The sequence below is a fragment of the Patagioenas fasciata genome, chromosome 1 (genome assembly GCF_037038585.1).
Source record: "Patagioenas fasciata isolate bPatFas1 chromosome 1, bPatFas1.hap1, whole genome shotgun sequence".
Classification (NCBI taxonomy): Eukaryota; Metazoa; Chordata; class Aves; order Columbiformes; family Columbidae; genus Patagioenas; species Patagioenas fasciata.
The window spans coordinates 199,477,571-199,490,838 of NC_092520.1; the positions used below are offsets into that span (position 1 = coordinate 199,477,571).

General features: G+C 46.7%; 1 protein-coding gene across 1 annotated transcript in view; it reads right to left on the minus strand.

The window, feature by feature from the left end:
* Window positions 1-6,763: 6,763 nt before the first annotated feature.
* SLC2A13 (solute carrier family 2 member 13) overlaps window positions 6,764-13,268 on the minus strand; it is a 154,651-nt gene continuing 148,146 nt past the window's right edge. The window contains exon 10 of the mRNA XM_065842048.2: window positions 6,764-13,118. Within this exon, the coding sequence (XP_065698120.1) occupies window positions 12,892-13,118 (227 nt within the window). The 3' untranslated portion in view covers window positions 6,764-12,891. The remainder of the gene's footprint in view (window positions 13,119-13,268) is intronic.

Sequence of the window (13,268 nt, forward strand, 5' to 3'; positions counted from 1 at the left end):
CCAGTAAGGACTGAAATTACACAGCTCAGTGCCAGACACACATTTTTCTGACTGGCTGTACGTAAGAGCTGGATACATATCTCTAACACAGTAATTCAGCACTTGGGATGTGTCAGTCACTGTGCATAATCATGTTCCAAAGCCTTTGAATGGGAGTGTACAAAATCCAATTACCTTACAATTTTTACTTGTAATTGCAAAGCAATCAGAAGAAATAAACTTATCTTTGTAGTGGCAATGATAACAAATAAGGTAACGTGCTCTTTTTAGCCACTAGAGAAGTCTACTAAAATATTTAAATTACTATCATTGCCTTGGCAGAGAACTGTGCTCCCTCCTTATCTCAGTCCCAGTCTCCCCCGCTGCTCAGGTGTTTTCTTTCACTTGATTTTATTGTGACTTTTGGGAAGAGCTGAGTTTGGTTTATAGGAATCTCCTCTCTCAGTGGTAGCCTCAAATCATGCTTTCTGATACCTCAGCAGCTGATGCTTTTTAAGCCACTGGTATTTGTAACCTGCAGTAATGACCATCACGCCACTATACACATCCAGGCACAACCAGCTTCCTCTGAGGCAACCGTGGAGGCAGAAACACTCCTTGTTCATCCATGTTACACTTCCTGGAAGTGTGCTAAGCCTCTTGGGAGGCCACAGAAATATGTACATTTTTAACTGTGTTTGGTGAGAATAAGTTATAAGTTGAGTTTTGCTGGGGAAAAGGGCAGAAGTGTACCTGTAATTAACGAAAACTCAGGAGCATTGGTTTATTGTTGTCACTCAAACACTTCTACATAGAGACGGAAAGAAACTCACTGAAAATGTTACCCTAAGCTTCAGTCGGAAGCAGTTTTAATATGCACCTGTATCCCTTTTGCTATAAAATCAGCTCTAATTACAGGAACCTGCAAGGCAAGGATTTGGGCAAAGTTTTCTGGGCAAACACCGACACACGTTTTTGTTTCATTAACGGGACAGGTTATTGCTGGATGCTATTTTTCCAAGAGCTTTCACGAAGTTTGTAGAAATCCTTATTTCATTTTCACGAAGGATTACTGTTGTGGGAAATGAGAAGCTTAAGTCTTCATATGAGTGATTATTTCTCTGATGGAAACTATTTGTGAATTGGCTTTTTAATGGTGTTTAACAGAGAGCAGATTCAGGAAGGATGAGGTTTTGAACTCTCTGCATCCAATGCCTCATCTGTCCCCACAGAAGTGAATGACCTTCCTGTAACCCTGTGCAGCCCGTCCTCACTGACAGCCTCTGACGGGTTACAGGTGACTGTCCCAGTTACCCAAATCAGAGCCTGCTTCTCTGGGGCTGGCGATATTGAACTACAACAAGGTCTTGTACCTCTGTGAGCCAAACACTAAACACTCTCCCTCTCACACCCTACACCTCAACGGTGCTCGCTCTGCCTGCTGCAGCTTTCTGGATGTGAAACCCCAGGGAAACCAGGTGCAGAGAGGTCCTGCGCAGTGCCCGGCCGGCTGCAGAGGATGCTGATACACCAGCTCTGTGTGAGGCGATGGGGAACCCCTGGACACAAGACAGAGGGGTGGAGAGTCAGTGAAGACAAGGCGGGAGGCTGCAAGAGGCCTGTTCTATTATTTAATAGAGCTGGGATAAAACATTTCCAAATCAACTGTGCCTGTGCATGCATCCAGAGGCTGTGATTTACTGCCGCTGTGTCACACTCAGCACACGGGGGCTGGCCAGGCCAAAGGACCCAGAACTGTGGCTGTTTGTAAGACATGGCTATATATCATATTGCAAAAGATTTACTCTGTTCCCCAGGCTAGAGTAATTCTCAGAGAATAGGAGGCCTGTAAGGAGATTTACTCTCAAGAGAAGCTGTGCTCCCTGCAAATGGGTGAATTTTTGGAGAACCCCAGAGCAGCTAAAGCTGGCGGGGATCTCTGAGCTTCCTCAGGCCAAGCCTTGCTCAGAGCAGGATGCTCCAGGCTGTGGCAGCCACTGTCACCACACACCTGGGCTGAGGGGACAAACCACCCCAGGTAGGTGACCCCTGGGAGGCTGTGCCTGCTGCTGCAGACGGAGGTAGCATTTCCCTGTGCTGCAAGCAAGGCAGGAGCCTGGGGCTGGAGGATGGGGAGCTAGGGGTGCATGAAGAACGAGGAGGGGTGCTGCCCTGCTCTGCCCCCCTCTCCTCAGACCGCTTCTATCTCCGCTCACCCACATTTCACTGCAGCAATGAAGGGCAGTGGTGTTTGATCTCAACAGCAGCTTGTCCTTGAGCACTGCAGCCTCCACACCTTGACCCTGCAGCAACACCTTGGGGCTGAGCTAACAGTGGGCACTGATCGCTCTCCCACCAAGGACCCGGGTGTACCAATGCCCTCAAAGTCCCCCTGTGAATCCCACCCACCATAACAAAACCTGACTTACATTACAGAGATAATGTAAAGACTGCCTCAGCTGGCACCAGGCTGGGGGCAGCAGTCATCTACCACCCAGCTTACAAAAACTTTGCTTGCTCTTGAATTTTTTCCTGCTGGCCCGGGGTACCCCAGAGCCAGGGAGAGCACAGGAGAAGCCACAGAGCACCAGAGACCAGCTCTGACCACGGTCACATCTAGTGACAGTCCAGTAACAGGGCACACTGTCATATCAGACATCCTTGACATAACGAAGTTAACTGGGAGCAGTCAGACAGGGTTTGAGCCATCATGCCATGAAAAGGTGAAAACAAGCACCTGTTTAACAGCAAGGCTTACTCCAAAGCACCACTCCCCAGCAGGGACCGCGTCACCTGCTGCAGGTCACAACTGCCATGCTGGGGACAGAGACGTCACCTGGTGTTTGCAGGACAGCATCTTAGGTGGCTGCTGACAACCTCCCCTCCTGCAACCGCAGCGACGCTAAGTGACACTGAGTGAAGGCTTCAGATGGGCAACCTGAGTGTGGGACTTTGTGACAGCTGGCTGGGGGTATGGGGTTTCACCAGCCCCAGCTGTGGAAATGGCTTTGAGAACACGGAAGAGCGGGGTGGGGTGGGAAGGCTGCAAATGCCACAGCACTGTCCAAGGGGACCAGAGACGCACATAAGACAGGCCAGGTGGGGCAGCATCAGCCCCGAGTGTTGTAGTACAAACCCCTGTACAATTCTGGAGAACAGGACTAAAACAAATGCAGGTCAGCTGCACTAGGGCTGCCTGGTCAGCACCCATGCTTCACATGCTTTGCCTGACGGAGTCTGATCAACTCAGTCCGTGCCCCTCGCTGGGGCTTCTGGGCATACTGGGAGTCTGTGTCACACTGCTGGGGTGCTGCTGTCCCCTCTCACACTCCAGACCTTCACTGTGTCCCTCCCTCAGGGCACCCAAGGCCACTGCAGCAGCTGTGGAGAGGGCCTGTGTGAGGTTCCTGGTGGGGAACTCTTCCTCAGGAGACTGGTGGATGAACTATGCCAGTAACACCAAATCAGGGAGATGGCGAGGAGCAACCCTGACAGAGGCTGCGAGCAAATGATCAGCAGTTGGGTCCATTTCAGCAAAATGCACCCAAGTATCCTGTTGAGAAGGAGAAGGACAGGAATGCTGGGAGGGCAGGGCAGGGCTCGACCTGGAGCACGGTGCCGAGGGCTTGTCCTGCTCCTGCGCCTTCTCACCATGTGTGAACGGGCAAATGGAGCTGGGGATAGGGACCAAGGGTGATTATCTCTCTATAAGTGGTCTTGATAGATTAAGCAGTGAACAAACTGCAGTGCAGTGCAGTGCCCAGGAAATATGAAGTAATAATAATAGTTTAAGAATAAGCCTATGAATATCTGAGATCCTGCAAAAAAACCTCACCATTTAGAGAGAGATTTAGATAATTCAATCTGCTTATCTAGAGGTCAAAAGGAAACCCTGTTACTGCACAGAGGTGGCACTCAGAGCAAATGCAGGCACTAAAGGACTCCGGCATGGTTGATCTGCCCGAGGGTGACAGTGCCCAGGACCTGTCCTCCTGCCCTCAGAGGGGACAGTGAACAACCATCGCTGGTTTGTGGGGTGAGACGTCCCAGGTCTCTCCTCACTTAGTGCCCAGTGGGCACGGCGGGACTGGCTCTGGACAGTGGCACCGCATTCCCACCTTGCCTGGGTGCTGCAATCCATGCTGAGGTGCTCGTGCAGAAGCTGCTGCATCCTCGGTCCAGCGCCCATCTTTGCTTCCTTCCATTCAGCAGGGTTTGACGTGTCCCCTGCCATCAAGCAGGTGGTGTAGCAGAGGTCCCCACACTCTCACCTCCCTAACTGGCCCCCATACCTTATGCTCTGCTTCCTTCCTCCAGGCCCTGCTAGGGATTTACTCCTTGCTCCTTCTGCCAGTGTTTCCTTGGCAACCCGATCCCATCTCAGCTTCAGGTATCATATTCATGACGAACTTTAGCTATTCCAGCCCTGTCTGCCCTCAAACTGCTCATGCATCTGCAACTACCTCCCCAAAACCCTCAATGATCCTTCAGGCGTGGATCGTCTCCACCTCTCCATCTCCCTTTCACTGCCTTTGATGAAATTTTAGCAAATGCATAAACTCCTTTATCCAACAGGGATGGGCACGTGGTTCACCACTTTGCTGAAGGGGAGGGTTTAATTTTTCCTTCTCACATCTGAGCCCCTCAAGGGATGTGCTCCCCAGCACCACTGTGCAGCAGCTCCTACTCTCCTTATGCTGTGTACAACTCCTGCATCCTTATACAGATCTGTTTACTCAATGTGATCTTCTTCTGACAAATAATCCACAAAATAAGGCTTGCTTGGAAGTTTTTAATCTTCCTGCCCCCTTTTCTGGTTGCAATTAAATGCACCTGAGCCCATCCCTGCATGGTGATGGTCTTAACAGTTTATAGGTCATTTTGGATGCATGCTCCTCTTTCTTCCTTCATACAATACCTATCATACTGCTCCGTAACACCCTCTGCTTTTCTTTTCGGCATTATGGATTCCATTAGCACCTTCATGGGACAGCATATTCCCAAACATCAGAGTGTGCTAGCTAAGGCAGAGGTCTCACTCATTTGAAAAACAGACAGATATGTGTATCCTCCTGAAACCCAGACCCGAAGATCTCCTATAAAACCAACTAACCAACCAAAAGCACCACCTCCCCAGGTCTCAGAGGGGATTTGTTGCCTTTTTTTCTATCAAAATCAAGATGCAGAAAACATCTCTGGTAGTTCTGCAGTTACCTCTCAAAAGGCAAAAGCTTTCCAAATTTCAGCTCTGTGCAGAGTTTCTGTGTTGATTACACACACACGGGTACCACGATGAGACTGGTGGAATCACTCACAGCAAATGCACGTAACTATTTCCCCGTCTTTCAGCTGGTTGCTCGATAAGTTGAATAGGTTGAATGCTTATCCTACCATTCACTTTGAGTCAAGCAAATGTGCTGGCGGCAGAAGTGCAGCAGCTGAAGAGCCCTGGCAGGTGCGTGCAGGGAGCTCTGCGTGGGCAGGGGCGGCTGGAGGGAAGATCAGTATCAGGTCTCTTCAACCAGCTCAGCACAGCTCAGCAGGGGACCACTGAGATCAGAGCCAACAGACATGTTTTTTAAGCTTATCTTTAACTTCTCCACCTGCTTCTTACAAACTGTAGCAGCCTTTAAAGAAAGCACTTCATGTCACGCAGAAAGCAAAGGCCATGCAGGACTGTAAGGGTGACTCTGGTGTGGATGCAGCACCACCCAGCCTTGATACCTGGGCAGGGCTCTGATCCTGAAAATGCTCATAAAGATTTGGGAGCAAGTACTGCTACCGCCTGCAGTTCGGTTCTGCAGGTGGCAGAATCTGTTCAGCAGAAATCAATCCATCAGTAGTTGTTTTGTGATAGCAGCTGGCATAGATGGGGATAGGGGAAGGTAAAAAATGGAGTGTTTGACAGCAGAGCCACTAGCTTTTCATTATCACACAAAGCTGCCCTGTGGTTTTGGTGACAAGTAATCTGAACTGCAGCCACTCATCACTTTCATAAGCACTATCAGCCAGAAACATAAAACCATAACCTGTCAGTGCAAAATGATCAGCTCCCTCTCTCCCCTCCCAGAGATCAGCTCTGCCAGACACAGCGTTGCCGAGCAGACTCCTGCTGCCAGCATCTCCCCATCGGCTGTGCTGCCTCGCACTGGGATCCCCCTGCGTCCCGGACCAAAACGCTGCAGCTCTGTCAGAGGCAGCTCTGGCTCTTGCCAGGGTTTGGTCGCGGTACCTGCGGCAGGCAGAGGTAACGGGACCCGTTAGCAGGTGTAGCGGGTGCGATTCCTCTGCTGCAACCAGGGCAGCCCCGGCTCTGCGCGGCCACGGTCCTGCTGCTCACTGTTAATCACCAAACCACTTTAAGCAATTTTCTTCATAAAACAGACACAGTTAGGACATTTCCCCATTAGAAAAGAGCAACTTCTGCCCTTTCTCCAGTCAACAATCAAGTCTGAAGGCATAAATTGCTGTCACAAAACTGGCCTGTGTTTGGGCAGAGGACACTGAAACCGCATGGGGGGACATGGAGACCACTGGCAGCTCTGCGTCGCTGTGCTCAGCTCTTCAAACATAACCCTCAGGAACGACGGGACGCTCATGCCAAGTGCTGTCATCACAGAAATGCTCTCTGATCTGAAAAATACAACCTTAAGACCATATTCAAAGTTATTCTTATCCTTATTTCAGACATGAGCTACTTCAGCTCACTTTGCTGATCAGTGTGATTTTGCAATACTCAGAGGCAACCCACATACCTGAACAAAGGGAACCTTGAGAAAGAGTCTGTAATGAAGTATCTCATCTTTTATTTGTTCATTTACACTTCTGGCACTGACAAGTCTTTGAAGATATTTATTTTTATGTAAAGACCAAACTTCATTAAAGCAATCAGAAGTCAATTAAATAATTTTACATCACTTAAGTTTCAGAAAATGTACAACACTTTCATACATTATAGGCTTGACTGGTTGCAAAAGGAAATGGCACGTGTTTGACATGGTTAACTTGGACAACCTGACAATTAGTTTTGTCAAAACCTGTTTTGTACTGAACACCATAACACATGTCCAGGGATGACAATATGCCCAATGGCGTCATGTGCATGTTATTATTCAACACAGAAGTATTACTATCAATTTGGTCCCAATAATGTCTCAAATATTCTAAATAGAAGCCATCACAGAAAAATCTGGTTAACGGTTTTGTAGGGGCGTGAGGTTCAGGATGGGACGCGGAGATGTGACTCGTGCCGCTTCCCAGCCATGCCCTGGACCAGCAGGACACTCAGCACGTGGACAATTTCAAGCATGTGAATAATCCTATCAATTTCATGGGAACTACTCGACACTTAAAATCGAGCAGACGGCAGGCGTGCCCTAGGCAGGGCCTGCGCTGTACCACAGCATCCCAGCACCATGAAACCGCCCCATTTCACACCTGCTGAGGATCCACGAAGTTTCTCCTGCAGAAGTCACGATGACGGTCATACATTCGGTCCCCTCCAGAGTCTGTGTAATGTTTAAGGCAGCAAGAGAAATTTGCCTTGATTTTAACACTTCAGAAACTGGTGTTTCCTTTAGAAACAGGTGGACGTTATCCATAACTAATCAGCACGCCCCTTATTTATATAAACGCATGAAAGTTCAAACCAAATTTCAACAAATTGTATCTCAACAGAACCACGGAGCATAACTGAACCCGAGTTGGAGCTTTATAATTACACATGCCTGATAATTCACATGTAACATACTGTCTAGGGACAATGTAGAAAAGCAGGGATTTAGAAAAACTCTGTATTCTTGAGGCCTGATGCTGGTCAAACTTCCCCTGGTGCGAGTGAGCTCTGCCGAAGCCGACGAGTGAGCACCTCTGATGAGAGGTGTGAGTAAGATTAAAAACATGCTGCTGGTTCACACTAACAGGTCATTGTGGCTAAAGTATATTCTCATATACAGAACTCTGGAACACCATTAACACTCATTTACAAAACACTACAGTGATGGTTATTGGCACATAAAAAACTCCTTCTCTATATGAAAACATACACAAAATAGATAAGAACTGCCATTTTTTTCAGACTTTTAAAATCTATATATAGTTGCCTTTAAGGAGTTTTAACCCCCAGTATCACAAACAACAATATTTCTTTAACAATGTTCACTTAGATTTTACTGTGCTGACATTTGTAACACTGCCACAACCTAGACCACTTTGTGGATGATGCTTAACTGCACTGTACACAAGGCGATGAAGATTGATAGAAAACCACTAAGATTTCCGCACAAAAATGTGACTTGTTAAAATCCAGAGAATGACTGAGTCACTTTATAGGCAGCAGCTACATGTAAGCTGTAAATGTTACCCGCAATAAAAACACATTTTGCCATAAAGCACATATTGTGGCATTATCTGCTTCTGGCCTGGTACACAAAGCTCGATTTTCTTCCCAATGCAGAGGAATGGGTTTGGTTAGCTTGACTCCCTCAGAAAAAAGTGCACAAGTATCTTACTGTTTAAAGTGCTTTGCAGAACTGTCCCTTCTGCCCTGATTTCTACCCCGAGATCTCTCTATGCTGTGAAGACTCTGCCTCTTTCTTGTGATGTTCAGCTAACAGAGCCGAGTACAATTTCAAGATCATATCAGAAGAGCTGTTGAGAAGTCTAAGGTTGGGTATAAAGCTGAGAAGAATGGGGTCTATCTTTTATTAGTCCCCTGCGTGCTCGTGGGACTGCACTCAACTCCCCCCTGGCTGAAGGAAAGACCCTTGCTCAGGGCCTGCACAGCCCCTGGAAGTCAAAACTTCTCCCCAGTGCTCAACCTGAGTGACTAAGAAGGGCAAAAGAGGTTTTGCTGAGGAAAAAAGCACCAGCTTTGCAAACTCTGTTGCCGTGTTCTCACCCCTGCGCGGGTACGGGAGAGGAGCACTTGTGTGCCTCTCCCACCTTGGTCTGCCAGCCGCCCGTTCCCATCCGCAGGCCCAACCACGGGCCCTTGGTCCCACCACCCTCCTCCCACCCAGGAGAGCAGTCACACACGCTCCTGTTGGCTGCCACACCTCTCGACTGAAACATGACTTCCTGGGGCTTTCCATGCACCATTTTTTTCTGCTCCCCTCTCAACCCTAACTCCTACACCAGTGAAATGTTGCGTGGAGCAACTCATGCAAATAAGTAAGCTGGTGTTGGAACAATGATCCTTGGGATATACCCTCTCTTGTCCCAGAATTTCTGACAGGGCTGTCATTGCAACTCACAAGGTAGCAACGTCTCTGGCAGCGACCTACGTACGGTGCACATGGAGCAACGCAACACCAGCCCTCAGATGGGTCCTGAGGCCTCGCTTCGCTTCTGTGCCCATCTTCCAAGCGGGTTGGCTTCTCTCGTTAAAAACTGATTTTGATCAATAAAGTGACAAGGGGAAGAAACAAGTGGCTAATTATCTCAACCCTTCCAACACTTCAGATTTGCAATTTGCAACATGGTGAACAAACTGCTAAATGTGAATTAAATTTAAAAAGATTAAAAATGCATCAGGACTTGTTTCTTTTATACTTTCTATTCGACCAAAACAAGCAGAGTTGGTAGTCTAATCGGAATTAAAATATCTCAAATTGTTGTGTATAATCAGTATGTGATTCACACCCAACTCTACCAGCTATATTACTCTAGCATCCCTGGTGCACAGAATACCTGAATTAAGTGTGCAGTCTTTGTGAAGAAATGATTTCACATCTTCTGCAGAAAGCTTTCAATAAAACGATATTGTGCTTAGACATCCTATTTATGCTACTTCATAAATTAAAATCCTGTCATAAGTTTTTCAGCTACACTGAATTTTTATGCTTTTATCTGATATGTTACTAAGTCTACTCTTAGCAAAAATCTCTTAAAACTTATCATATGCACAAATATAAAACATCTTTGCAAAATAGAAACATTTATTTAATGTTCTTCATACATTATAAATGTTCACAGACTCTAAAAATCAAACCCTAAATGTGTACGATTGATTTCAAGTATTTGATCTCATTTTTAATACACATCATGCTTGGTGCTAGGTTCAGTGTTTCTAAGATACGGAATGTTATTCTGGTGTAAAGCAACCCTAAAAGGAAGACTTAAACCCAACTCTCTGCATGGGGAGGAGGGGGAATGACAACAAAGAAGCCGATATATTTTGCACCCTCATTGGCAGCAGCAGTGATGAATCAAACGCTCGTGTTTCAATTGTTTTGCCTCAAGAAGCAGTGCCCGTGATGCAAATGTTCAGCATAGTGCTGTCAGCAGGGTGGAACTGGCCGTGCGAGGACACGAGCCCCGGGCAGCATCGCTTGGAGAGCGGCCGTGAAACCAGGCGGGCAGAGCGGGTGGGCTGGTGCTGCTGAACGCCCCGGCGCCCCCTGCAAAACACAGCGCTGAGCTCGTGGGAGGATCTGCAGTGACTTTGCTTTGGTTGTGCCCAATAAACGCGGCAGTTTCCTCTCCCCATGGCCCAAGCACGAGGTCGGCAGTGACACGGAGCTGGTGTGGGGACACCCCCTGTCCTACCCCCGCTCCAGCACAGCCTCAGGTGAGGGGATGTCTGTGGGTGTAACGGTGGGTGTGGGGTCACACTTTTGGGGGGATCAGAAACAAAAGTCCCTCTTCTTAAAAGCCAGTAAATACTCACTTTTAAACTGATGAACCACGTCAGCACAGGTTGGGCGTTACACACCTATTCACATGTTGTTCTGGGTAACAAAACTGTTCTGAATAAGGGTCATCAAACACACATTTCCTGGTTTCAGGAAGAAACCACTTTGCCCTTAAAACTACTTTGTTCTCCTCTGTGCCCAGTATCCCTTTTTCTCATTTTGGGTACTGCACCTTCGGTGAAGGTCTCGAAGGGTGACAGCCTAACAAAGACAGCCCATGACGGGGGCACTCGTAGGTAGGTCTGGAGACCCCAGCATTTAACAGTTGGTGCTTTAAGCATGAAAATATTGTGCGCTTGAAGGGGAGAATCCAGCCGTCTCACCACACAGGGGGATGTTCAATGTTGGGCCACTCTTCACAATGATTTGTTTGAAATTCCCTCTGTCCACTACGCTTGCTCCTTTAGTCTCAGTCAAGTCACAGAAAGATGCTTTAAAATGTTTTCTTTCCAAAAATATTTCTTTGATTAATTAAGTAAAAAAGAGAATAATGCAAAATACACCCAATCACTGCAGGTCAATAATTGGGGAGTACGAACTCCCCCCACAGAAGATCAGATAACACGTTGGCAGGATTCTTCACAACAAATCCCCATGCTACCCAATAAAAATAACTTAGTAACAAATGTTTAGTCTCAGTTTTGATAGTAATCCTACATTCAAAGTATTTTTCAATTTAAGAAAAGCCCACAAAGCAAATCTATAAAAGCTAATGAACCCAACAATTTCTTTAATTTTTACACAATGAAAAAAAAATGTATTTCTACCAAATAAATGGTGGGCAGCCCACAGGCAGAGGAGGTTTTCCACATTCTTTCATGAACGAAATGTTTCAAAGATAAGAATTTGAATTGCTGATGCTTTCAAACTCTTATCTCTGAAGACTTAAAGCAGCGAGGACAGGACAAGGAAAAAAATGACGTAGTATTTTTCTGTGTAAAATTCAATTTGCCAAGGCAAGCAATCATGGCAGGTGAACAAAATACCATTCATATTTTAATTACCAGGCTAAAGGCAGCCAAGTTGATTTTTGTGCCTGACATTTTCTTGACAATTTTGCAATGCTTCGGTAAGGCAATTAACAGGAGATGTAGGCTTCTGCCCATGGCTAATAATTCTCTTTAGATCCAGCAAGACACTGGTTGACTAAGGGCATTTGAAGGAAAAACGTGCTGGGATTCATTTACTCTGCACGTACGAGGATAAACTGAAGGCAACATGATTATTCGCACGCAAAAGGCGCAGGAGGGATGACCACTGAGCATTTAGGAGCACAAAACCTCTCCCCTCCTTTTTCTTTCTTCTGATATTTTATGTTCACATGTAGGCACAAACCCAAATGGTCAAATGCAAAAAAAAAGGAAAACAAAAATCATTTTTCTTCCAACTAACTGAAGCCTCTGCATTGCACCTAGCAATGTATACTAGTGCATTTCTGCCTGTGGCTACATACTCAGTTCTGTTTTCCTGCTGTCAGGTAGTTAATTTTGGCGGTTTCTCTCACAAGCACCAACTCCCGACTGTAGCGTGTACTCCAGAGGAGCAGTGGACAGGCAGCCCGGTGTAACACAGATGTACACCACGCTGGGGAACCTCCACCCAGGTGAGTGTGGCTCTCCACTTGTCATCTCAAATAAATAGAAATGGGTATTGTCTTAGGGAAAGTTTGGGAAACGTTCCCTCTGATAGATATAGCAGATATTTGTATTTTCCTAATCGGTTAAACCTTTTTAAATGGCTACCACTACAGCAGCTTATGCATTCGTCATTCATTGTACTGCACAGCAGAGCTATTAGCTAGGCTACTATGGGATAGGGATCTGACAGCTGTTGGATGCTTTCTGATTAGCTACTCTGTTATTTTGGTTTTTTGTCAGTACTGAAGAAAAGGACAACCACTGACCATCTAGGATAGCCTTCTGCATTCATCTGGTACAGTGCACCCTACTATGTACCTTGGGATGGCACAGTGTTGTGCACACTTGGTGAATTCACGTAATCGTGGAATTCAATCTCTTTTGGAAGCCATTGCTTTTAGTTATCAAGAAAACACCAGCATATTGAATTTCCTCCCCAGTGGAGAATTTTTGAACATGAAGGCATTTTAAACTAGGCAGTAGAAAGGAGAACCAGACCAGAAGCAGGGCAGTGAGGTCATCAGAGAGCTGCTTTTCCCCCGGAAGGCTTTTAAATGATTAAATACATCAGCAGCTGAAAATTATTCCACATCAGAAGCATCATTGTCAGAAAGATGGTAATTACTTCCCTTCACCCGAATATACTCAATATACCTCCCTTCATCAGAATCTGACACGCCACACGTACATAGCCTGCTTTCAAACAAAGATTCAATTTCCTCTAGTTTTTTCCCTTTAGTCTCAGGAAGGCAGCCGTAGATGAAAACCAGTCCCAAGCCGGCAAACCCTGCGTAGAGGAAGAAGGCTCCTGCAATGGAAAACAACACACACAGTCGGATACAGAAGTTCCTGTCCCGTCCGCTCCAGCGCAGACGGGCGGCAGAGGCAGCCGCCTGCCCGTGCCGAAGGGGCGCGTAAAATCAAAGTTTGGAGCAGCAGCATTACAACACCGAGCTGG